The sequence below is a fragment of the Coregonus clupeaformis genome, chromosome 25 (assembly GCF_020615455.1).
Source record: "Coregonus clupeaformis isolate EN_2021a chromosome 25, ASM2061545v1, whole genome shotgun sequence".
NCBI classification, from domain to species: domain Eukaryota; kingdom Metazoa; phylum Chordata; class Actinopteri; order Salmoniformes; family Salmonidae; genus Coregonus; species Coregonus clupeaformis.
The window spans coordinates 8739049-8765877 of NC_059216.1; the positions used below are offsets into that span (position 1 = coordinate 8739049).

At 44.9% G+C, this 26829-nt stretch overlaps 1 protein-coding gene across 1 annotated transcript in view; it reads left to right on the forward strand.

Annotated features, from left to right (window-relative positions):
• Positions 1-26829, forward strand: part of LOC121539749 (latent-transforming growth factor beta-binding protein 2-like) — a 157378-nt gene that overhangs the window by 123047 nt on the left and 7502 nt on the right. Inside the window, exons 16-31 of the mRNA XM_041848457.2 lie at positions 225-350; positions 787-915; positions 1211-1330; positions 5209-5331; positions 5523-5645; positions 5756-5881; positions 6010-6135; positions 6259-6384; positions 6482-6607; positions 8721-8846; positions 9575-9700; positions 10043-10162; positions 12702-12776; positions 15923-16159; positions 18044-18163; positions 18990-19118. Coding sequence (XP_041704391.2) covers positions 225-350; positions 787-915; positions 1211-1330; positions 5209-5331; positions 5523-5645; positions 5756-5881; positions 6010-6135; positions 6259-6384; positions 6482-6607; positions 8721-8846; positions 9575-9700; positions 10043-10162; positions 12702-12776; positions 15923-16159; positions 18044-18163; positions 18990-19118 — 2058 coding nt within the window. The remainder of the gene's footprint in view (positions 1-224; positions 351-786; positions 916-1210; positions 1331-5208; positions 5332-5522; positions 5646-5755; positions 5882-6009; positions 6136-6258; positions 6385-6481; positions 6608-8720; positions 8847-9574; positions 9701-10042; positions 10163-12701; positions 12777-15922; positions 16160-18043; positions 18164-18989; positions 19119-26829) is intronic.

Below are 26829 nucleotides of genomic sequence, written 5' to 3' on the forward strand. Positions count from 1 at the left end.
TACACCACCGTAAAACCTGTCCTCCCATCCAAGGCTCCGCCATAAAACAGCCTGAACGTTTCTATGGAGAATAAAATGTGGTGGACGAGTGAACCTTCTTTGCAGTAGATATGGTTTAGGAAGAGTTGTGTAGAAAGGGTAACCCAATAGGATAGGACGAACACGGCATGTCTATGTACTGAGGTATTGTATTGAATGTTCACAGTGTCAGTATCTCCTCACAGATATTGACAAGTGCGCCATCACTCCAACCATTTGTGGCCATGGGCTGTGCCTACCAGTGCAGACAGGCTACACCTGCTACTGTGACCCCGGCTACAAGCTGAGCGCGCTCCAGACCAACTGCATCGGTAAGACAGGAAGAGGCGGGCTGGTAAAGGGGGCTTCTCCGGGGGTTCTGTCAGCTCTCCATATCATTGTCTCAACACGAGCCTCGCTGTTCACACCACATACTATACAAGCACAGAGGCCTTGAGAAATCAAGAGCTAAGTGAAAGCTATCCCTGTGTTTATGTTGACCCGTTATGCGATGCCTGACAACACGGTCGGAGTGATCCAGAGAGCTGCCACGGTGCTTTAATCCGTTACCTCACTCTGCAGTCGCCATCCAAGCCCTGCTCTGGCCCGTCACTGAGGAATGCCTGCACTCCACTGCACTGTGGAGGGGCTCCAGAGTGAAGGGTTGGAAAGTGCAAGGTCTTCAGTGGTGAGATGGAACTGAAATGTAACACTCTGGCCTCTCTCCCCCCTCTTTCTTTTTCTCTCTCTCTGTCTCTCTCTCTCCAGATGTGAATGAGTGTGAGGAAGACCCTTGTGGAGGGAAGGGCCATTGTGTGAACACCTTTGGCTCCTACACTTGCCACTGCTACAGCGGCTATAGCCAGGTCATCACCCAGAACAGGAAGTTCTGCCATGGTAAGAGGAGGAGGCAAAGCATGCTGGGTGCTGTAGTTTTAGCTGTAGTTCTCCTGCTCTCATACCAGAATAAAACTGTACCTAAACCCTTCCCCAGAGAGACTAGGGGTAGTGAGAGACAGATTGAGGGATGTAATGTCACATCATTTTCAAACACAGTCTTTCATGTTGTATTTCAAGACCATTTAAGGACAAATTCAGACTAGCAATGTTCCTCTAATGAGCCAGATTCATAGAACAATAGTCTTTCTTTGTTACTTCTCTCTCTCTGACTTGTTCTGGTGATTTTGTGTAGATATAAATGAGTGTGACATGGCCAACAAGTGCCAGGATGGTGACTGTGTCAACACGGAGGGATCTTACACCTGTGAATGCAAGAGTGGCTACGCTAAGTCCTGGAGGGGGCAGTGTGAAGGTGAGTCCAGCACAGAGACAGACAGCCTTAACACTCTGAACTAACAGAACATCACAATGCAGCATGGCCAGTGGTGTTTATTGACTGCCCTTAAAATGTACCAATTCGTTTTTCTCGGTCGCCCATGCTATTTCTATAATAAATCATTAGATTTTTCCATTGTGTCGATGATGGCGGATTGATTGACTTCCAAGTTTTTAGTATGTGTTTTTTCAAGATGAGTGATGAGAAGAGAATCATCCAGCCCATTGGGTATCCTACTACACCCCCATATGTAATGTATTGAAATATGCAGACAGACCGATTAAAAGTACATTTACATTGTAATACTTCTGACAGCCAACTTTCTAGCTCTGCCCACAACTTCCGGACTTTATAACATTCCCAGAAAGCATTGATAATTGAGTCATTATTCGTTTTACACTTGAGACATGACTCGTAGAATTTGTGAATTTTGTCTCTTTTATAATAAATACTATAGATTAGTTTATACTGGATTAAGTGTACCTTTTTGTTAACTTTAATTTTGTTAGTATGCTCCAACTTTCCCTCCATCTTGTGTCAACATCGGTTCTTTTTAAGTCTTGGATCCAATAGTTTATATTTTTTTCCAAGAGATTGTCAGTTGGATATGCTCTCTGCAAGGTTTTGTATACAGTGAGGGAAAAAAGTATTTGATCCCCTGCTGATTTTGTACGTTTGCCCATGATCAGTCTATAATTTTAATGGTAGGTTTATTTGAACAGTGAGAGACAGAATAACAACAAAAAAATCCAGAAAAACACATTTCAAAAATGTAATAAATTGATTTGCATTTTAATGAGGGAAATAAGTATTTGACCCCTCTGCAAAACATGACTTAGTACTTGGTGGCAAAACCCTTGTTGGCAATCACAGAGGTCAGACGTTTCTTGTAGTTGGCCACCAGGTTTGCACACATCTCAGGAGGGATTTTGTCCCACTCCTCTTTGCAGATCTTCTCCAAGTCATTAAGGTTTCGAGGCTGATGTTTGGCAACTCGAACCTTCAGCTCCCTGACAGTTCTTTTGTGTTTCTTCCATTTGCGAATAATCGCACCAACTGTTGTCACCTTCTCACCAAGCTGCTTGGCGATGGTCTTGTAGCCCATTCCAGCCTTGTGTAGGTCTACAATCTTGTCCCTGACATCCTTGGAGAGCTCTTTGGTCTTGGCCATGGTGGAGAGTTTGGAATCTGATTGATTGATTGCTTCTGTGGACAGGTGTCGTTTATACAGGTAACAAGCTGAGATTAGGAGCACTCCCTTTAAGAGTGTGCTCCTAATCTTAGCTCGTTACCTGTATAAAAGACACCTGGGTGCCAGAAATCTTTCTGATTGAGAGGGGGTGAAATACTTATTTCCCTCATTAAAATGCAAATCAATTTATAACATTTTTGACATGCGTTTTTCTGGATTTTGTTGTTGTTATTCTGTCTCTCACTGTTCAAATAAACCTACCATTAAAATTATAGACTGATCATTTCTTTGTCAGTGGGCAAACGTACAAAATCAGCAGGGGATCAAATACTTTTTTCCCTCACTGTATCTTCCACATCATATGAACATCCTTTTCTGACTCAAATAAGATTCCCTCAAGGTTGCTCTGATGTCCAAAAGATTTCAAATCGAAATGTAACTTTTAAGTTGCATGAATTTAAAACTATCTACATTGGTCAGTCCAACATTTGTTTTGAATTCTGCCAAGGAAATACATGTATTTCCTGTTACCAAGTCATTTCTGTTTCTATGCCTTTAGTTTTCCATGTCGACCAATTTATCGGTAAATTCTGAAAAGCTATCCAAGGATTGTTCCATAAGGTTGTGTTTTTAGGGAGTAATATTGGTTCTTGTAAAATACGTTTAATTTTCTTCCATATTGTTATAGTGTTCTTAACTATGAAGTTGTTAATGTTCTTAGCTTTATCCTTTGAAAATAGACACAGCTGAATTAGATTTTTCACTTGTGTCTTAGCTCAAAAGGCTGGAGTCATTGAGGATTCTAGAAAACGTATTTCATGCTGTAATCCTCTTTTTAAAGGGCTTAATATTGGATGTTGTATTTGCAGGGGACTACCACAGCACCCCAACCACAGTGCAGAGTAGCAGGAGAGATCTGGTGGGGCTTGAGTGATGGCAGTGAGTTAGTGACTCCTAGGCTAGGTCCTCCACTCTCTCACTCTTTCCCTTCTAGTGGCTCCATTATTTTTGTAATATCTGCCCCTCCTGCTCTCCCCACCTATCCCTAGCCCCCAGGGCCAGACCCATATTGTTTAAACACATCGCCTTGTTATTGCTCATCTTTTCATATCATCTGCTGCTGTAAAATATTGTTTATAGTACTTCATTTTGGGAGAGTCAAAATATTTTCCCTTGGCCACAGCCTCAAACAAACAGCCTATTATTTTGGGATTGCTCCGGCCACTGCAGTGGAGCCCAGCAGGGCTAGGTCTTTAATACGGGTGCAGGACTGGAGTGAGGACTGACATGTATGGAGGGGTCAAGGGGTCAATATTACCCCACTGCTCTAATACACAATTCATGACACACTATACAAGGTCTGTAGCATGCTGAAGGAGCCAGACCCACCCGTTGTATAAAGCGTAGCACCCCCCTAACCTTGAGGTGCTCCTGTTAAGTAAGAGACTCTCCTGGCTGGTATTGCGACATCTTGTCCCTCTCGCCACCACCGCCCCCACTCATCCAGAAAAGGGTTGAATATTTGAGCTTCTGAGGTGATTATTTTGTAAAATTCAAGTTCTCCCAGTCTGAACTCACCTGTGAAAGGTGAACTTAATGTTCAAGCAGTTTTTTTTGCCCATTCTAAAATGTCTTCCCAATGATTCCTACAAGGCTCGAGCTTACCTCATGGGTTCTTTGATTACTTCAATCTGATTACTTTCCCTTCAAAGAAAATACTACATTAGCTCCACTATTTTCTGCTAATAGGTCTTTAAACACATACAATCAATCCTCTCATAGCATTCTATGTTATGATGTGGAGTATGACTAGCTGCTGAGAGGCACTTCTTCTGTAAATGTGGTGGAACACAGGAGCTAAATAAACCTCCACTAACAGGACCAGCAACAGGCTAATATCCACATGGTGAAGGAACTCAGCTAAATCAGAGACCATGTATGCAAGCAGCGAGTGTGTTCCCCATGTTTGTTTCCAGCATCTGCCTTAGACAAAACCGAAGAACCCTTTTGGAATCCTTTTTCTAAGAGTGTTGGACAGTAGTTGGAGTCCAATTGGCTGCGTCGTGGATAAGCCTAATTGGTGGTGCGATAGAGAAAACCGCTCCAGTCACATGTCAGGCTTATCGTAGAAGACAGAGATGCCAGGAGATTGCAGAAACAACGTTTTGGGCCGCACTGACAGATGTCTGCCTAGAGCCACCGCAGGCGAGGCAAGGCACACACAAAGCCCTGCCTGTGTTCCACTGGATGTTTTCAGCGCTGTAGCCGTCTGTTTCTACTGTCTCATTCACCTCACACTAAACCTGCCTGCACAGCTGTGTGGAGAGAGTTCAACTCTGCCCACTCACACACACAGAGACACACATCTCCATGCTCGATCCACACAATGGAGATAGAGCTGTCTGGCACATGCTTAGATCCATGAAATACAGTTTTTGTTTTACACCTTTTGGAGTCTACTTTAAAACAATGTTTCTGCATGATTGTTTCTAAAAAGATATATAGTGTTTCTGCCATTATCATGTGTATTGACTTAGCGCATGAAGTGGAAAAGATTAAGGCAGGGCGATAGATAATGACAAACATTCACAGTAACAGTGTATTCCTACTAATTTTGTCTTGTCATGGTGACCTTAATGTTAGTGACCTGTCTCGCCCTCAGACGTCAATGAGTGTTTGGACCAATCGGTGTGCTTCCACGGTAGGTGTGTCAACTCCGAAGGCTCCTACAGCTGTAACTGTTACCAAGGATACCAGGCCTCTTCGGACAAGAACAGTTGCCAAGGTACTTGTTTGTGAAAACATTAGTCACACATCATACATTTTCCAGGTTTGGTATTAAAGTAACAGTTCTCTGAAGGTGCAATAGTGCTACTGAAGAAGTCTTTGAGGTCCAGGGGCTTTCAATAAATGTTGTTAACAGTGAGGAGCAGTGGTGGTTTAACGAGGTCCTCCTCCATACTGTCTTTTCTCCAGATGTGGATGAGTGTCTGCTCCCCGGAGCCTGCCTCCATGGCAGGTGTGTCAATCTGGATGGCTCCCACAGGTGCAGCTGTAACCCTGGTTACCAAACCACTCCTGACGGCAGGGCCTGTGAAGGTCTGTAAAGGATTAGATGTGTGGAATATGACTCTTCACGGTATAACACTGTTCTCTTTGAGCTCTGAGCTCTCTGTGGCTTTTTTAATACCTCATCATTGTTTTATTAGATGTTGACGAGTGTGCTACTCCTAATGTGTGCCCCGGGGGAATTTGCACCAACACCGAAGGTTCCTACTCATGCAAGAACTGCAGCCCTGGATTTCAGCGATCAGCGGCTGGACAGAGATGTGAAGGTACTGTATGTAACCTGTACAACCTTTAGTGTTTCAGTCAACACACTGAATTATCATCACCTACCATGTCAGACAGTGTGTAGCAACCTACTGTACATTCTTCATGGTAATCTGTGTCTTTGTTCCAGATGTGGATGAGTGCTCCCAAGCAGACATGTGTCTAGGAGGGGTATGTGCCAACACAGAGGGCTCCTTCACCTGCACCAGCTGTAAGGACGGATACAGGGTTTTCCAGGACAGGCAGAGGTGTGAGGGTGAGTCCAGTCAAAGCCTTCCCCAGCTGGCACATTTGCCCACGCCTTCTAAGACTTGCCCTTTGCGTGTATCAACTGTATCAATAGTAAATCATGTCTGTGCTGGTCTGCGTGTCTCTCCAGATATTGATGAGTGCCAGTCTGGGTCTGTGTGTGCTAACGGGATCTGTCTCAACTCTGAGGGCTCCTACTCCTGCATCACCTGTCCCTCAGGCTACAGCGTCTCCCTTGATGGAGAGCTCTGTGAAGGTTCGTCCATCCTCCCTGAAACCACATCTAATGATCTGTCCTGAAGAAGTTGTATGTTACTGACCAGTCTGAGTTTGTTTGTTACTTATTGGAACAGATATTGATGAGTGTGCGCTGCCCACTACCTGCCCCAGGGGAACATGCGCCAACACAGAGGGTTCCTTCATCTGCACCACCTGCAGGCCAGGCTACAGAGTGACTGAGGATGGGCTAGACTGTGAAGGTATGTTATGGTATGCTGTGTAAGCATGTTAGGTTCTGCCCTCTGCCCTGCGTGTGTCAGATGTGAGAGAGTGTGCCAGGTAACGCCTCACTGGGCCCTGTGTGAGTCCAGCCAGGCCTCTCTCCCACACATCGCCTGTGTTAACAGCAGGCTCAGGTTGTCTGTAAATGGCGTCAGGTGTGACGACTTGGACACAAAGCCCCTCTCCTGAGCTAAAGATCCCAAAATACTCCCAGACATCACATCATAACTGGGTCCTGGATCCCTATCCCTCCGGCACCATGTGTTCAAAAGAATGAGAAATGGGCCTCAAATAAAACACGCTGAAGTAAGCCTGTCCCACTGATAGATCAGCTGGAGAGATAGATGTGTTGACAGTGGAACTTTATGCCATATCAATTATAAACTGATCGAAAGTATTACATGTGGCACGCTGTCATGTTTTCCACCAGGCATGCTGTCCTCTGCTACAGCTCAGCTATGTACAGTTGAAGTGGGATGTTTACATACACTTCGTTTTTCAACCACTCCACAAATTTCTTGTTAACAAACTATCGTTTTGGCAAGTCTGTTAGGACATCTACTTTGTGCATGACACAAGTAATTCTTCCAACAATTGTTTACAGACAGATTATTTCACTTATAATTCACTGTATCACAATTCCAGTGGGTCAGAAGTTTACATACACTAAGTTGACTGTGCCTTTAAACAGCTTGGAAAATTCCAGAAAATGATGTCATGGCTTTAGAAGCTTCTGATAGGCTAATTGACATCATTTGAGTCAATTGGAGGTGTACCTGTGGATGTATTTCAAGGCCTACCTTCAAACTCAGTGCCTCTTTGCTTGACAACATGGGAAAATCAAAAGAAATCAGCCAAGACCTCAGAAAATTAATTGTAGACCTCCACAAGTCTGGTTCATCCTTGGGAGCAATTTCCAAACACCTGAAGGTACCACGTTCATCTGTACAAACAATAGTACGCAAGTATAAACACCATGGGACCACGCAGCCGTCATACCGCTCAGGAAGGAGACGCTACTTTGGTGCGAAAAGTGCAAATCAATCCCAGAACAACAGCAAAGGACCTTGTGAAGATGCTGGAGGAAACAGGTACAAAAGTATCTATATCCACAGTAAAACAAGTCCTATATCGACATAACCTGAAAGGCCACTCAGCAAGGAAGAAGCCACTGCTCCAAAACCGCCATAAAAAAGACAGACTACGGTTTGCAACTGCACATGGGGACAAAAATCTTACTTTTTGGAGAATGTCCTCTGGTCTGATGAAACAAAAACAGAACTGTTTGGCCATAATGACCATCGTTCTTGGAGGAAAAAGGGAGTACTTGCAAGCCAAAGAACAACATCCCAACTGAGAAGCACAGGGGTGGCAGCATCATGCTGTGGGGGTGCTTTGCTGCAGGAGGGACTAGTGCACTTCACAAAATAGATGGCATCATGAGGAAGGAAAATTATGTGGATATATTGAAGCAACATCTCAAGACATCAGTCAGGAAGTTAAAGCTTGGTCGCAAATATGTCTTCCAAATGGACAATGACCCCAAGCATACTTCCAAAGTTGTGGCAAAATGGCTTAAGGACAACAAAGTCAAGGTATTGGAGTGGCCATCACAAAACCCTGACCTCAATCCTATAGAACATTTATGGGCAGAACTGAAAAAGCGTGTGCGAGCAAGGAGGCCTACAAACCTGACTCAGTTACACCAGCTCTGTCAGGAGGAATGGGCCAAAATTCACCCAACTTATTGTGGGAAGCTTGTGGAAGGCTACCCAAAACGTTTGACCCAAATTAAACAATTTAAAGGCAATGCTACCAAATATTAATTGAGTGTATGTAAACTTCTGACCCACTGGGAATGTGATGAAAGAAAAAATCTGAAAGAAATCATTCTCTCTACTATTATTCTGACATTTCACATTCTTAAAATAGTGGTGATCCTAACTGACCTAAAACAGAATTTTTACTAGGATTAAATGTCAGGAATTGTGAAAAGCTGAGTTTAAATGTATTTGGCTAAGGTGTATGTAAATGTACGACTTCAACTGTAGTTAACTGGGCTTCTCTCTGTCTCTCTGTCCTGTTGTTCAGATGTGGATGAGTGCTTGGTGGCTAATGTGTGCCCAGGCCAGCTGTGTAGGAACAGCCCCGGATCCTTCTCCTGCAGGAGCTGTGGGACTGGCTTTACCCTGTCTGAGGACGGCACCCACTGCCAGGGTAAGACTGCCTAACTAACCTCTAGAACACACTCACCCCCACCCTCCCCTTCTTCTCCCCAAGAGGAAGAGTACAGATCCAGTCCTATATTATCCAATGTTATTTAATGGAAGAGTGGATTTAGACTAGGAAGAAGATCTCCTTTTTTAAATGTTTTGCTCTGGGAAAATCCTGGAAACAAGTCCAAGTCAGACTTTAATTGGATTTTAATGGATGTCTCTGTGCCAGGAAAAGATTAACGGCCTATGTAGCCAGCACACACTGTGGAACTCCTCTGTTGACCCACAGGCAAATCACTTAACAATGGCCTGCACTATTTTCCCAATAAGAAATATAATCTGTACCAGAGCAAGGAATTTCCAATGATCACATAACAGAGAGCCAGGGAGTGTTTGTTGATACAGTAATTATACACCACCTGTAATAGCTTGCTGTTTTGGAATCGATGCCTGTCCTGCATACTTAGCCTATCTCTCCACCCTTTTTAATAAAGCACTGTCAGTGCAAGCTAATAAAGGAGGCTTTGCTTACTGTACGTGCAGACTGACTCCTTGCATTCAGCCATTAGTCATGTTATCAGGCCAGAGGCAGACAGTTGCTGTGGGCGCTTTGAGAGGGTGTCTCCTAGGACTGACGGGCTTGATCTGACCTCATTCATGTTATGATGCTCTCTCTCTTTTCCCTCTTCCCCCTCTCTGTCTCAATCTCTTTCTCTCTCTCTCCTTCAGACATAAACGAGTGCCTGTCCCCAGGGGTCTGTCCCATGGGCATTTGCAACAACACAGAGGGCTCATACTCCTGTATGACCTGTGACCTTGGCTTCACGCTGGCGCCCAATGGGCTATCCTGTGAAGGTACTACTTTTTTACTAATGTCTCTTCACTCCTGCTGGAAGTTATCCTCTTATGCTGATAATATATTTGTAGTCAGTCACATCTCTGCATGGTAGACCAGCACTGGCAGATGCGATATGAGTCATCATAATTCCCTGAAGTAAACTATGAAATGTATGTATATTCTTGTGGGAGGTTGTGACACTTTCCTCAAAGTTTTGGCCGCATTATTTGGAGGATGAACTGAGAACCCACTTGGATTAATACCCAATGATCTGCCAGCTGTGGTGTGAATGTGTCACGCTACATTACGGACTGAATGGTGTGTGTGTGTGTTTCCCCTCTGTGTCCCCTGCTCGGCAGACATCAATGAGTGTGAGGACAGCGGTCTGTGTCTGGGAGGACAGTGCACCAACAGCCCCGGCTCCTACAGCTGCTCCTGTCCCCCGGGCCTGGAGCTGGTGGAAGGGACGTCCTGCAGAGGTACACACACAAACACATCAAAAGCGGAATTCTAGGATCCCACGGCAAACACAACCACAGAGACAGGTACAGTGCCTTCAGAAAGTATTCATGCCCCTTGACTTATTCCGCATTTTGTTGTATTACAGCCTGAATTCACAATGGATTTGAAAAAAAATCATCCATCTGCACACAATACCCCATAATGACAAAGTGAAAACATATTTTTAGAGATTTTGTCAAATGTATAGAAAATTAAAACAGAAATCTCATTTACATAAGTATTCAAACCCCTTTGCTATGACACTCCAAATTGAGCTCAGGTGCATCCAATTTCCTTTTATCATCCTTGAGCTTTCACTACAACTTGATTGGAGTCCACCTGTGGCCAATTCAATTGTTTGTACATGATTTAGAAAGAAACACACCTGTCTATATAAGGTCCCACAGTTGACAGTGCACGTCAGAGCAGAAACTATTAATTAATTAATTAATCAATGAAACTATACCATGAAGTCCAAGGAACTGCCTGTAGATCTCTGAGATAGAATTGTGATGAGGCATATATCTGGGTAAGGGTATACAACTATTTCTAGAGTGTTGAAAGTTTCCAAGAGCGCAGTGGTCTCCAAATATGGAACTACCTAGACCAGGGTTCTTCAATTCCGGTCCTGGAGGGCCGAAACACCTCTGTTTTTCATCCTCTCCTTCTAATCAGGGGCTAATTCAGACCTGGGACACCAGGTGAGTGCAATTAACTACCAGGTAGAAATAAAAACCAGAAGTGTTTCGGCCCTCCAGGACCGGAATTGAAGAACCCTGACCTAGACTCTGCCTAGAGCTGGCCGTCTGACCAAACTGAGCAACCGGACAATAAGGACCTTGGTCAGGGAGGTGACCAAGAACCCAATGACCACTGACAGAACTACAGAGTTCCTTGGCTGAGATGGGAGAACCTGCCAGAAGGACAACGGTCTCTACAGCACTTCACCAATCTGGGATTTATGAGAGAGTGGCCAGACAGCAGCCAATCCTGAGAAAAGGGCATATGACAGCACACCTGGAGTTTGCAAAAAGGCACGTGAAAGACAGGGCATTAGGCAAAATATTCTGTGGTCTGATGAGACAAAAATGTAACTCTTTAGCCTGACTGGAAAGCGCTATGTCTGGAGAAAACTAGGCACAACTCAACACCTGTCTAACACCATCCCTACCGTGAACCATGGTGGTGGCGTCATGCTATGGGGATGCTTTTCAGCGGCAGGGACTGGGAGACTGGTAAGGATAGAGGGAACAATGAATGGAGCCAAATACAGGCAAATCGTTGATGAGATCCTGCTTCAGAGTGCAAACGACCTTAGACTGAAGCGAAGATTTACATTCCAACAGGACAATTACCCCAAGCATACAGCCAAAGCAATGCTGGAATGGCTTCAGAACAAGAACGTAAAAGTCCTTGAGTGGCCCAGCCAAACCCCAGACTTGAATCCATTTAGAAAATCTGTGGAAAAACTTGAAGATTGCTCAAAACCGCCGCTCCACATATAACTTAACAGAACTTGAGAAACTCTGCAAGAAAGAATGAGAGAAAATCCCCAAATCCAGATGTGCAACGCTGGTACAGACATACCCAAGACGACTCAAAGCTGTAATCACCCCCAAATGTGCTTCTACAAAGTATTGACTCAGGGGTATGAATACTATGTAAATGAGACATTTCTATATTTCATTTTCAATAAATTAGCAACAATGTCAAACATGTTTTCACTTTCATTATGGGGTATTGTGTGTAGATGGGTGAGATTTTTAATTCAGGCTGTAACACAAAACATTTTGAATAAGTCAAGGGGTATGAATACTTCCTGAAGGCACTGTAAGTACAATCAAAAGGTTATTTATTGATGATTAGAATTAAGTGTACAAGATCTTAAAAAGCATTAGTTGATTGGTTCTGTTTAAAACTACTAAGCGCCCAGTTAGAAACATTTAAGGCTAGGAGTTAGGACTGCGGTATAGCCCAGAATTTAACACTGAGCCCAGGGGAAAAACGAACAGCTGCAGAGTTACTTCACTCACACAGAGCAGTGGTTTACGTTCGTTCGGCTCTCCCAGAGCAGGGTTTGTTCGTTCAGCTCTGCCCGAGCAGGGTTGCCCTCCGTGGCTTCGTTGCCGTTGCATGATAACGTCGTTGCTCTGACATCGGCGTTGAAACTATGTTCCCCGACAACTCTTGGCGGGGAACACAAAAAGTACACTGAGTGACTGTGCTGATCAACAATGTAGAAATGCACTCACATACTCGGGAATAAGCACTTTCCTTTAGATGGTGCTATTGTGAGCGTTGTACAAGTCCTCTCGCTCTCTCTGTCGGGGTGGCTGTATTGTAGTGTCGATAGCCTCTCGCAGCTGCGCCAGGCGTGTACCCTGTGTCTGTAGACGCGGGAGTCAACAAACATACAATTAGAACATGTACTGACCTACAGCTTGGAATCACACATTAGACATAAGCACTTTCCTTTAGTAGTGTTATAGAGAGTGTAATGGAGTCTTTTTTGCACAGCTGATCAGTGGATAGGGACAGCGGTCGAGGTGCAGCGAGAAGTGGAGGGGTTCCAAGTCGAATGGCGCGTTGAAGGTAAGTGTCCATTTCCTTTTGTCTCTAGTTCTGGGGCATGTTTAGTGTTTAGTTCAGGGAGGGAGGAGTTGATAGGGATTGGCAACAGCTGTCTCATAGTCAATATAGTCCATGCCAATCTGTAGAATCACAGCACAACCTGTAAAGAAAGTAAATAGTTCATGCAATTCAACTCAATTTCACACGTGAGAATGGCAATCATAAATAACACAGCACACATGAGTGAAAGGCACTCGTAAAATAGCAAAATAAGACATGCTGATAAGTAATATAATAAACATGCCGATAATATAAATAAAGTATACTGAACAAAAATATAAATGCAACATGCAACAATTTCAAAGATTTTACTGAGTTACAGTTAGTGTAAGGAAATCAGTTAATTGAAATAAATTCATTAGGCCCTAATCTATGGATTTCACATGACTGGGAATACAGATATGCATCTGCTGGTCACAGATACCTTTAAAAAAAAGGTAGGGGTGTGGATCTGAAATCCAGTTAGTATCTGGTGTGACCACCATTTGCCTCATGCAGCAGGACACATACAGTGGGGAGAACAAGTATTTGATACACTGCCGATTCCTACTTACAAAGCATGTAGAGGTCTGTAATTTTTATCATAGGTACACTTCAACTGTGAGAGGCGGAATCTAAAACAAAAATCCAGAAAATCACATTGTATGATTTTTAAGTAATTAATTTGCATTTTATTGCATGACATAAGTATTTGATCACCTACCAACCAGTAAGAATTCCGGCTCTCACAGACCTGTTAGATTTTCTTTAAGAAGCCCTCCTGTTCTCCACTCATTACCTGTATTAACTGCACCTGTTTGAACTCGTTACCTGTATAAAAGACACCTGTCCACACACTCAATCAAATAGACTCCAACCTCTCCACAATGGCCAAGACCAGAGAGCTGTGTAAGGACATCAGGTATAAAATTGTAGACCTGCACAAGGCTGGGATGGGCTACAGGACAATAGGCAAGCAGCTTGGTGAGAAGGCAACAACTGTTGGCGCAATTATTAGAAAATGGAAGAAGTTCAAGATGACGGTCAATCACCCTCGGTCTGGGGCTCCATGCAAGATCTCACCTCGTGGGGCATCAATGATCATGAGGAAGGTGAGGGATCAGCCCAGAACTACACGGCAGGACCTGGTCAATGACCTGAAGAGAGCTGGGACCACAGTCTCAAAGAAAACCATTAGTAACACACTATGCCGTCATGGATTAAAATCCTGCAGTGCACGCAAGGTCCCCCCTGCTCAAGCCAGCGCATGTCCAGGCCCGTCTGAAGTTTGCCAATGACCATCTGGATCAGGTTCTTCAATCCTGGTCCTGGAGGCACCCCTGGTTTTCAGGTCTGAATTAGCCCATTAAAAATAACAGAGGTGTTTCGCCCCCAGATCCAGAGGAGGAATGGGAGAAGGTCATGTGGTCTGATGAGACAAAAATAGAGCTTTTTGGTCTAAACTCCACTCGCCGTGTTTGAAGGAAGAAGAAGGATGAGTACAACCCCAAGAACACCATCCCAACCCTGAAGCATGGAGGTGGAAACATCCTGCTTTTCTGCAAAGGGGACAGGACGACTGCACCGTATTGAGGGGAGGATGGATGGGGCCATGTATCGCGAGATCTTGGCCAACAACCTCCTTCCCTCAGTAAGAGCATTGAAGATGGGTCGTGGCTGGGTTTTCCACCATGACAACGACCCGAAACACACAGCCAGGGCAACTAAGGAGTGGCTCCGTAAGAAGCATCTCAAGGTCCTGGAGTGGCCTAGCCAGTCTCCAGACCTGAACCCAATAGAAAATCTTTGGAGGGAGCTGAAAGTCCGTATTGCCCAGCGACAGCCCCCGAAACCTGAAGGATCTGGAGAAGGTCTGTATGGAGGAGTGGGCCAAAATCCCTGCTGCAGTGTGTGCAAACCTGGTCAAGACCTACAGGAAACGTATGATCTCTGTAATTGCAAACAAAGGTTTCTGTACCAAATTTTAAGTTCTGCTTTTCTGATGTATCAAATACTTATGTCATGCAATAAAATGCAAATTAATTACTTAAAAATCATACAATGTGATTTTCTGGATTTTTGTTTTAGATTCTGTCTCTCACAGTTGAAGTGTACCTATGATAAAAAATTACAGACCTCTACATGCTTTGTAAGTAGGAAAACCTGCAAAATCGGCAGTGTATCAAATACTTGTTCTCCCCACTGTATCCTTCGCATAGAGTTGATCAAGCTGTTGATTGTGGCCTGTGGAATGTTGTCCCACTCCTCTTCAAATGCTGTGCGAAGTTGCTGGATATTGGCGGGAACTGGAACACGCTGTCGTACACGTCGATCCAGAGCATCCCAAACATGCTCAATGGGTGAATGTCTGGTGAGTATGGAGGCCATGGAGAACTGGGACATTTTCAGCTTCAAGGAATTGTGTACAGATCCTTGCGAAATGGGGCCATGCATTTTCATGCTGAAACATGAGGTGATAGCAACGGATGAATGGCACAACATTGGGCCAAAGTATCTCGTCACGGTATCTCTGTGCATTGCCATTGATAAAATGCAATTGTGTTTGTTGTCCGTAGCTTATGCCTGCCCATACCATAACCCCACCGCCACCATGGGGCACTCTGTTTACAACATTGACATCAGCAAACCGCTCGCCCACATGACACGTGGTCTGCGGTTGTGAGGCAGGTTGGACGTACTGCCAAATTCTCTAAAACGATGTTGGAGGCGGCTTATGGTAGAGAAATGAACATTCAATTCTCTGGCAACATCTCTAGTGGACAGTCCTGCAGTCAGCATGCCAATTGTACGCTCCCTCAACTTGAGACATCTGTGGGATTGTGTTGTGTGACACAACTGCACATTCTAGAGTGGCCTTTAATTTTCCCCAGTACAAGGTGCACCTGTGTAATGATCATGCTGTTTAATCAGCTTCTTGATATGCCACACCTATCAGGTGGATGGATTCTCTTGGCAAAGGAGAAATGCTCACTAACAGGGAAGTAAACAAATGTGTGCACAACATTTGAGATAAATAAGCTTTTTGTGTGTGTGGAACATTTCTTGGATCTTTTATTTCAGCTCATGAAACATGGGACAAATATTTTACATGTTGCGTTTCTATTTAGCAAGAGTCAGTGTCATTTGTGACACACACAGACCCCCTCTCTCTGGGGACGTCCTTAGTGTGTATCACTCGTGGATTTGGAGGAAATGGGACAGTTCAATCTCCTGTTCAGCTGTGGATGAGTGTCGGTCTGGGGTGATCAGTGGAGAAGGGGACTGTCTGAACACAGATGGTTCCTACCTCTGCATCTGTCCCTATGGATACACCACAGGCACCGCAGAGGGAAATGGCTGCCAAGGTGAGAGAACAAGCTATACTGCTAGGATTATAACTAACTACCAACTGGTTTGAATGCATTACCACAATTAGCACAAGCCACAAGTTCCTCCTGTCTAGGTATGGACAGACAGTGCATGCAGCGGGCAGCTTGTACTCACTGACCCTGTCTCTCTCTGGGCTGACCCTTCTCCCCCCTGCTCTCCCCCCTGCTCCAGCTTTGGGGTGCCTAGGTGTCCACTGGTTCCCCAGGCCAGTTAGGCAGCAGGGATCAAACCCAGCCATTTTTTCTAACAGGCTATGGTCAGACATCAACAGTCTCACTGCTCCTCCTCTTTCAGCTCCACTGGACCAGCCGCACCAGCTGACCCCTTGCCCTGGTCACACCAGAGAGAGAAAAAAATGCTGCTCCTGATTGTTGGCCAGAGCGCTAGCTAGCCTTTTACTGGAACATTCTGGAGCATTAGCTGTCAAAATACAGACGAATGGAGCACTCTGGAAGAATCAATATGAAAGGAACGTAGCTCAGGCTAAATGTCTGAGCTGCATATTATTGATTCTGGCCTGTTTTACTGCTGAGATGTATCTAGCATTAGCGTAACCTGAATGACAAATCATTGGGCAGTACACTGAGCATGTTATCGCTCTGGAGTGATGTGAAGCATGGAGCAGGGCCACTCTCTGGAGGTGGAAGATCCTGGAGGGGGTTATAGTGGGTGAGGGTCCCATGGTGCGAGGGGACTGGACCTCTTCTAGGCCATGCGTAACAGCAGGCTAGGCAGCACCTCCCCAGTGCCTAGTGCTGATGGCTGGACTTTCCCTTCACTCCACTGGGCTGTGGCCATGTACTGTAGCACCACACAGCATCCACAACAGTGAGCAAGGCAGGCCCAACCCTGGCCCTCTGCCACAGCAAATATAGTCCTTTAATTAACCTTTAAATCAGAGGCTGGGAATATTTTCATGCTGTCTGCCGTTGTGTGTGCAGCGCTGACACAATGAAAGCCAGGCCTCTCTGCCATGGGCCCTGCAGGGAGAGGAGAGGGGGTGCATGGGAAGGAGAGGGTCAGGTGAGCCCAGAGTGGTTAGCCCTCTGGTTGGAACACAGGTGGACTAGCTGGATGGCTGGCTGCTTACAGGGCTATGAGTACTGGTACTGTCTGAGGCTCAACCATGGATAGTGGACTAACATCAGTCAATCATAAACTACTAATCAATCGAGTATAACCTGCCATGCAGCTCTGTTTGAGATAAATCATTGCTTTAAATGTTTGTTATCGAATCACATGGCTATTAAACCGGAAGATAAATGTGGGTGCTTACCCATGCTGTTTTCAGACAGTTTTGTTCCCTTTACCTCCATACATGTGTTTACTGTCTACAATGAGAGATTTGTCTCATTATCAGCCATGGCAAAAGAAGATGTTCAATTTTTGTTGCTTTTCTGCCTTGCCCCCACTTATTAGGCTATTCAGTCCAAATACCTTTTAAGTTATGATGTAATGTGGCAATTACACCAATCTACATTTAATCAAGCATACAGCCATCATTATAAATTTTTTACTAGTCGGAGGGAATGTTCCCAGACCTATAGCTAGGGTACATACTTTTTTCATATTTTCTGTTTGCCAGTACCGTAAAGTGTTCCAAATGGGCAATGTATCTTACGCTCAGACAAGCCCTTGATTGCACACATGCATTATTTTCTTCATGTTAAGAGAGAATGAGATTCTCGGTGGCTGACTGATTCATATTATACCAAAGAAGAGAATACTTCATGACTATCATAAACAAAGAACACTTTCTTTCACACTTTCCTCTCTTCTTATCTCAATTTCTCTCTCTCTCTCTGTGTCTGTCTCTGTCTTTCTCTCCCCCCTCTCCTCCTCCTCCTCTCTCCCTCCAGATGTTGAGTGCAGTAAGGACGGCGTGTGCTCCCATGGTCAGTGTCTCAACACAGATGGCTCCTACCTCTGCCTGTGTGAGGCTGGCTTCAAGTACTCTGCAGACACAGCTGACTGTGAGGGTAAGAACACTCTACCAAATTCATAACTCCTTCACTCTACCCACAATCCACTGCTTCTGCCCCAGCTGAAACTCAGCAGAGTTAATAAAACGTCCCGGTCCATTTAGACCAGAGTCCGCCCTGTGTGTGAACGTTTTTTTTTAAATGATTGATTATGTAGCTGTAGTCAGTGCAGTGTCAATGGTGACATTCCCTCAGTGAGAGAGTCCAACTATGGCTCAGAGGCTTTCCTCTGGCTGTAGTCTTGCGTAAGGGAGCTCCCTGTGACTGGAGCCCTGCTCCTCATCTCCCCTTGGGGAGTATGAATTACCCCATTGTGGGATGGAGGTGTTTCTCCCTCTGGAACATCTCCCTTTGCTCCTTCACAAGTTCTTCAGTTCCTGTGAAAATATTGTTCTTGGCCATGCCCAGTTTCTGCTGCTGAGCACTGAGGACAGCAGCACCACAGGCCTCCTGGCTGTGCCTACTCATGCTGGGGAGACATTGTACTGTGAGGAATGGAGGGGGAATGGGATTGGTGATTAATAATATAATAAATAATAATAAGCCATTTAGCAGATGCTTTTATCCAAAGCGACTTACAGTCATGTGTGCATACATTTTTACGTATGGTTGGTCCCGGGGATCGAACCCACTACCCTGGCGTTACAAGCGCCGTGCTCTACCAGCTGAGCTACAGAGTGAGTGTGTGCATGTATGATATAAGCACATGTATATCTCAGGTCTACTGGTCTGGCCTACTCAAGCTGGAGATCCATGCTGCTGTGAAGGGTGAAGAATAGGATTGATGTGTGTATGACATTAGAACATCTCTTTCTCTCCACAGATCAGAATGAGTGTAAGGAGTATGGTAGCTCGGTGTGTGGCTCCTGGCTCTGTGAGAACACCATTGGCTCGTACCGCTGCTTCATGGGGTGCCAGCCTGGCCTGTATGGAGAGGACAACCCAGACTGTGGTAAGTCAGAGTGGATAACAGGCTCTGTGCTTAGTCAACAGGCAATGTACTTACTTGGTGGACAGCTGAAGGCACTTGAATATCAGCCTTACTGGTCATTCACCTTGGGCAGTTTTCTGAAAGAAACGCTCTGCATTGTCTCGATGGCCCCTCAGCCCACCCCCACCCTACAGAGATACTAATATCACTCTGGCACGCACACACAGAGGCTCATCTATCAAACGCTAATCAGGTGCACTGGGCCTTCTTGGCCAGGGGAGCAAAGAGAGGTGAAATGGGCCCTGAAATTGGGCCACTTTAGAAAGGGAGCAGCGGTATCATCCAAGGCGGTGTTTGAGACCGGATGATAATAGGGCCAGGTCTCATCCCAAAGACAATGGGGCTAATAGAGTTTTTTTGGCAAGGGCGATGGGTGTAACCTGATCCCAGCTCTTCTCCTCTCTAAGTGGGGCAGGGCTGTCATCTGATGGGACGTACGGTGCGCCCCACCCCTCCCAGCCAGCCCTCGCCCTCCTCAGGCCACTGCAACTTAGACACCCGGTCGGGTGGTCACCTGATCTGGCCTGGGAGGTGTAGAGACGACCGACACATCTGGGTCTAACATCTGTCCAACAACAACAAAACAGCCCTGTCTCCATGACAACTAAAAACAAGACGCCTATGTATTTACTGGCAAAGACAGACCATCAGTCTGTGTATGTGTGTGTCCATGAGAGATGAACATAATTTTACTATATTCAGAAGAGTGTTTGATTAGTGCTGGTGCACGCCCGTTTTCGAAGCAGTTTGTATAGGTGGTGGCTGGTGCTGTTCCCCTCTGCTGGTAAACTTCTCAGTTACCGTAAAACATGAATCAAGTCGGTTTTATAAGAGGCATATCTGACATTGAGCAAAAACATACAGGCCAAGTATTTGCTCATATCAAAATGGCTTCCAAACAGGCAGGGCCAGGACTGAAGGGGAGAGTGTGATAGCATGATCTAGTGAGCCCCAGATGGGGCGGACTGAGAGAGAGGGTGTTGAGATGCAGTGAGCGTCGAGCAGCATGTTATATTCTCATGACTCTTTATTTGACTCACAGTGGAGAGCAGAGCCTAGCGGAGCGGCAGCACCGGGGCCGATGACAGAGCCTGGCTTGGTGTGGCCCTCTCCCCTCTGAGAACTATGATGTTGTGTGGCAGGATCCCAGCATGGAGGGGCCTGTTGTGTGGCAGGATCCCAGCATGGAGGGGCCTGTTGTGAGAGGTGGCCAGATCCAAAACAGCTGCTTACAGCCTCCTCACCTCCTCCATTTTACCATTTAGCGTCAACATGGCCCGTCCCCTGCTCGCATAGGCTCAATTCAATATAGTCTGAATAAGTTGTGATGTAAATACGTGCTGATGGTGATTGCATTAGGGCCCCACTGTTTCTGCTCCGTTGGGTAGCCATGTTGTTGTGTAACTGTCTCCTCTTACTTATCTAACCACCAACAAGGTTTTTCCACAGCAGCTTGACCATTGAGATGACACATTGTGGATCATAATCCACAGTTTAGGCTGAGCCTGTTAAAACTCAACAGCCCAAGACCAAGTCATAATACCCCAGAGCATTGTAACAGCTCCAGCCTCTCTGGTCCAGTCCAGTGATGCAGCCAGCTGTGGCCATCTCTGACCCACTATCTCTTCACCTCTGTTCTGACGCCAGCCTTCCCTCCTCTCCTCCAGGCTCCCCTGCATCTCCATGGGACATACATACAGTACAGCCACACAACGCATCACAGACATTGACCGCAGAGCTTCTCCTCCCCTCCAGCCCCTGGCCTCCGCTTCCTCAGCCTGGGCTGTGGGATCTGAGGACCAAGCCCTCTTGCCTCTTTCTCGCCCCCCACAGCTCAGCATCTTGCACAAAGGCCACTTGTTCCAGGGCATTATGGGAGGTTATGGGAGATGTTGCCGTCCCCCCAATAAAACGTCTGGGGAGGGAGCTCAATTACTCCTAGACATTTTTGTCTGCTTGTAAAAATCATCCAATATTTAAGAAGGCCATACACTGTAATTTGCCATTTCTCTGAGGGGCGTTGATTTATTTTTACTCGCGGGCCTCCGATGGGGCGGTGGTTGTCTTTGGCTCTGCTCACCATACTCATTTTGTGGCCATAATACAAAATGGGAAAACTGACGTTCTCCTCAGCAGATCTTCAGCTGCAACTACGCTCTACCTCCGTCCATTGAAGTTGTTCACTCAGCCCTGCTATGACAGCCTATAGAGTGACGAAAGTAATGCGTTACGTAATCAGATTACTTTTATAAGTAACAAAGTAAAGTAACGCGGTACTTTTTCAAATTGGGTAATACTATTACAGTTACTTTGTCAAACAATGTTTGCGTTACTTTCAGAATGATATCTCTACTGGGCGCGTGTTTCCATGATCCGATCTCGACTTGTTTCCTCATTTAGTTATCGAGCGAGCAGAGAAAGGCTGTTTAGAGAAATGTCATGACTAGGGCTGTTATGGTGACCATGTTACCGCCACGCCAGCGGTCACGAGTCATGACCGCAGTCAAAATCCACGTGACCGTTTAGTCATGGTAACTAAAGTTCTTCTAACATCAATATGCGCCTCGGAATTCGATAATAGGGACGCGCGCAGTTGCATCCCCGATTTGTCTGTCTTCACTTGTAGCCTACTTTGGAGCTGAGATGCCTATGAGAAGAACCCGATCAGAATTGAGATATCTGAGAGAGCCATGTGGCCACACAAGGGGGATGCCGCCGGGAAATCCGAGGCCTGGTGAGAATATTATCAAGTGCTTGTCAAATTGGGAATGAGAGACTGATGAAATGTGTGCAGCCTGCACAAAAAACAAAGCAGAGCTCATGCCTTTAGAGTCGCATCATGCAGCCTTAAAAAATATAACAAATCTAAACATATAGCCCAACTTTTGTATCACAACTAAAGTTGCATAAATAACTCTAAATTAAGCATATAGGAGGACCTGTTTCTTTGTTAACCGCTCAACACAAAATAGCTGCATGTGGTCACTCCCTCGGAAATCATTTGGAGAAAATATCCTTTCTATTTTATTCAGCTATGTTCAATTGTATTCTTCATGCTATAAAAAAAAAATATATAAAATAATGCCATGGAATTCTAAGCAAATCTTGTCTGCCAAATGAACTAGTGTAGCCCACAGCCATATGGCATAGCCAGATCAGGGCCTAACATAAGGACAATTCAGAGTATGCTATTCTGTCTTCTGAAATAGACTACATATCATGTTTCTTTAGACCTGTCTAAAATGAATAATGGATTTATTGTGATGGTGTAGGCTATAATAAATTGATTTCTTAGAGTTTTTAAATGTAGATGTTCCAAAGGTCTGCATCAGTGGCTTGTAGGCTATGCGTGGAAGCCAGGAGATGCTAAATGTGATTGTTAATTAACGGTCAATTACCGTGAGACCGGCAGTTATTTGCTTGACAATCACCGGCTGACAAAACGTAATGACCACCACAGCCCTAGTCATGACAGCTGCTGTCCATAGAAATGTATAGAGGGCGCACCTCTGATCTTTGCCATTGATCGCTTCTGTGTTAGCAAAGCCCTGTCTTATCATTCAAAATCTTTCTCTCGAGGCGCCCGTTCTGGTTATAGATCGCACGTACACGGACGCATAGAGATGTCTAGAGGGCACACTTGCCACTAGACGGGAAAGCCCTCTCTATGGGTCCGTGTACGTGCGATCTATAACCAGAACTGGCGGCTCGAGAGAAAGATTTTGAATGATAAGACAGATGTTTGGCTTATAGTATATATGGCTAATTAAGGAGCACATATATAGTGCAGCACTTGTAGACTAGAACAGGAAAGCAGCGCCACAGATGAAAGGAGAAACTAGTGATCAAACCTGAGTAAGTAACCTATTTTTGGTAGAGCGCGCGCGGCTCACCTTGCTCCCTCCGACAGTCTTTTTTATTTTTATTTTTATTTTATGAAAGTAATGCAAAGTAATATAACGCGTTACTTTACAATATTATTTTGTGTGGAAAGTAACATGTTACTTTTGTTAAATGTAACGAGTAATCTCTATCTATATACAGTACCAGTCAAAAGTTTGGACACACCTATTCATTCAATGGTTTTTCTTTATTTTTACTATTTTCTACCTTATAGAATAATAGTGAAACCATCAAAACTATGAAATAACACATATGGAATCATGTAGTAACCAAAAAAGTGTTAAACAAATCTAAATATATTTTAGATTCTTCAAAGTAGCCTCCCTTTGCCTTGATGACAGCTTTACACACTCTTAGCATTCTCTCAACCAGCTTCACCTGGAATGCATTTCCAACAGTCTTGAAGGAGTTCCCACATATGCCTCCTGTAGCTCAGTTGGTAGAGCATGGCGCTTGCAACGCCAGGGTTGTGGGTTTGATTCCCACGGGGGGCCAGTATGAAAAATATATGCACTCACTAACTGTAAGTCGCTTGTTGGCTGCTTTTCCTTCACTCTGAGGTCCAACTCATCCCAAACCATCTCAATTGGTTAGAGATCGGGTGATTGTGGAGGCTAGGTCATCTGATGCAGCATTCCATCACTCTCCTTCTTGGTAAAATAGCCCTTACAGAGCCTGGAGGTGTGTTGGGTCATTGTCCTGTTGAAAAACAAATGATAGTCCCACTAGGCCCAAACCAGATGGGATGGTGTATCGCTGTGGTAGCCATGCTGGTTAAGTGTGCCTTGAATTCTAAATAAATCGTAGACCGTGTCACCAGCAAAGCACCTCCAAAAATCTCCAATTTGGACTCCAGACCAAAGGACAGATTTTCCACCGGTCTAATGTCCATTGCTCGTGTTTCTTGGCACAAGCAAGTCTCGGGATGCTGGCCTAGGCAGAGTTGCAAAGAAAAAGCCATATCTCAGACTGGCCAATAAAAAGAAAAGATTAAGTTGGGCAAAAGAACACAGACACTGGACTTTTTCTTTGCAACTCTGCCTAGGTCAGCATCCCGGAGTCGCCTCTTCACTGTTGATGTTGAGACTGGTGTTTTGTGGGTACTATTTAATGAAGCTGCCATTTGGGGACCTGTGAGGCGTCTGTTTCTCAAACTAGACACTCTTGCTCAGTTGTGCACCGGGGCCTCCCACTCCTCTTTCTATTCTGGTTAGAGCCAGTTTGCACTGTTCTGTGAAGGGAGTAGTACACAGCGTTGTACGAGATCTTCAGTTTCATGCCAAAAGGCACCTAAAGGACTCTCAGACCATGAGAAACAAGATTCTCTGGTCTGATGAAACCAAGATTGAACTCTTTGGCCTGAATGCCAAGTGTCACGTCTGGAGGAAACCTGGCATCATCCCTACGGTGAAGCATGGTGGTGGCAGCATCCTGCTTTGGGGATGTTTTTCAGCGGCAGCGACTGGGAGACTAGTCAGGATCGAGGGAGCAAAGTACAGAGAGATCCTTGATGAACACCTGCTCCAGAGCACTCAGGACCTCAGACTGGGGTGAAGGTTCACTTGAGTAAAGGGTCTGAATACTTATTTGATTTTTAATAAATGTGCAAAAATCTCTACAAACCTGTTTTTGCTTCGTCATTATGGGTTATTGTGTGTAGATTGATGAGAAAAAAAATACAATTTAATACATTTAAGAATGAGGCTGTAACGTAACAACATTTGGAAAAAGTCAAGGGGTCTGAATACTTTCCGAATGCACTGTATATAGATAGATTACTTTTTCAAGTACTGGTGAGTGCTGTATGAGAAAAGCAGTGTGTGTTTGTCAATGTGTTTGCGTTGGAAAAGAAACATGCATCTCATTTTTATCCTTTGTTTCCAGCTGCAGTTCGGCATTGTGGCTTGTCTTTAATAAGGTATACAGGGCCAGAGTGTAATGGAGAAGATGACCCCAGCTAGCCTGTATTATTAGAACATAGCCACAGGTCTTTTATTAACAAGCTCACACTCTGGCTGGACAGTCAGTCTTAATTAGAGAGTTTTGTAAGGCTGTTAGTCCCAGGGTTTCGAAGCATCCCAGTCAAGGACATGGCCATGGAAAGACCATTAAAGAAATTTGGCCTCGACATTCCCCTTGCTCCCCAAGATGATGATTTGATAGCATCACGCACGCCACTACATGTGGAAACGGGAACATTGTTTCCATGTTTCAGATGGATGAAAACCTCTGAGCAGACACTGATTATTTCATGTAGCAGCTGAGAGCTTAGGTGACCTTCCTGAGAGACCTCCCAGCTGGCTGCTTTACTCACACTGACCGTCCAAAGCCCCACTTAGGTTTTTCACACATGCCAAAATGTTCTTCACAGTGTTACAGTATACTGTACACCTCATCTTACTACAAGTCTGTAGCAAGGCCTCAAAGTCCAAAAGTAAACATTTTAATGGAGAAACAGCTCAATGTTTTTGATAATTGCCCCCTCTACTATGTTTGTAAACACAAAGTTTAGATTTTGGTGGTCCCCATGTCAACTTTTGTCTTCGTCATGTCAGAGCCATTTGGCTAACATCACTATTAGCACCATCTTCTGGATGGCTTTGCCTCTCTCCCTGCCCTCTGGACAGTGGGTCAGGCCTCCCAGAATGCACTCATTGACATTTACATTTTAGTCATTTAGCAGACTATCTTATCCAGAGCGACAGTTAGTGAGTGCATACATTTTTCATACTGGCCCCCCGTGGGAATCGAACCCACAACCCTGGCGTTGCAAGCGCCATGCTCTACCAACTGAGCTACAACTGCATCTGTAATATAATAGTATGGCAGGGCCCAAGCCCTCTCCGTCCCTGCTGAATGGGTTACTTCATGCGGTCCTTCTGGCTGACTCTCCTCATTCCTTGAATGATGCAGCATTTACGAGAGCTCGGAGACAGAATAAAAATCTGATAGACAATATGTGAATGTCATTTATTTTTTTCCTCTACAAATCTGCTGACTTTTATGTATCCACTGTATTTCCATTTGCTCCCGAAAGATGTGTTAGCATGTTTCATAAGACATGCAGGGCTACTAATTATATGCCCTGAAGTTGATGTATACTTTACTATCTACTGTACCTGTCATTATTTCATGCCCATAACTGTGACATTTAGAGAAAAGAATACAGTACCAGATACTCCTCCATTTCCCCACTACTGTAAATGCCCTGTAAACGATTAGCTTTTGCTGAGTCAGGCGATTTTATTCTAATTAGAAAATAACACACACAGCACGGGTCTCTAACAAAGGATGACTTGGCAAACGTCCCTCAAATTCCTCAACAAAGGTGCCCTTCCAAAAAAAAAATAATACAAATAAAATAATAATCTGAATGTGGCTTTTGTGTGCATTTTACCTTTCTGTGATCTCTAGGGCAGGGTTTCCCAAACTCTGTGCTGGGGCTTCCCCTGGGTACACGTTTTGGTTTTTGCCATAGCACTACACAGCTGATTCAAATAATCAATGCTTGATGATGAGTTGGTTATTTGAAATCAGCTGTGTAGTGCTAGGATAAAAAACAAAACGTTCACCCTGGGGGGGCAGGACCAAGTTTGGGAAACCCTGCTCTCTGCTCTAGGGGAAGCACGTGATAACATAGAAAAGTGTTTAGGAACATAATGGTTGTGTGTCACATAACCTGGTGACTTGGAACGTGGCCAGTGCACAAGCAGGTTAACATTGACCAATGGTTCATGTGATTGACCAGGGAAAACCATAGAATGACTGA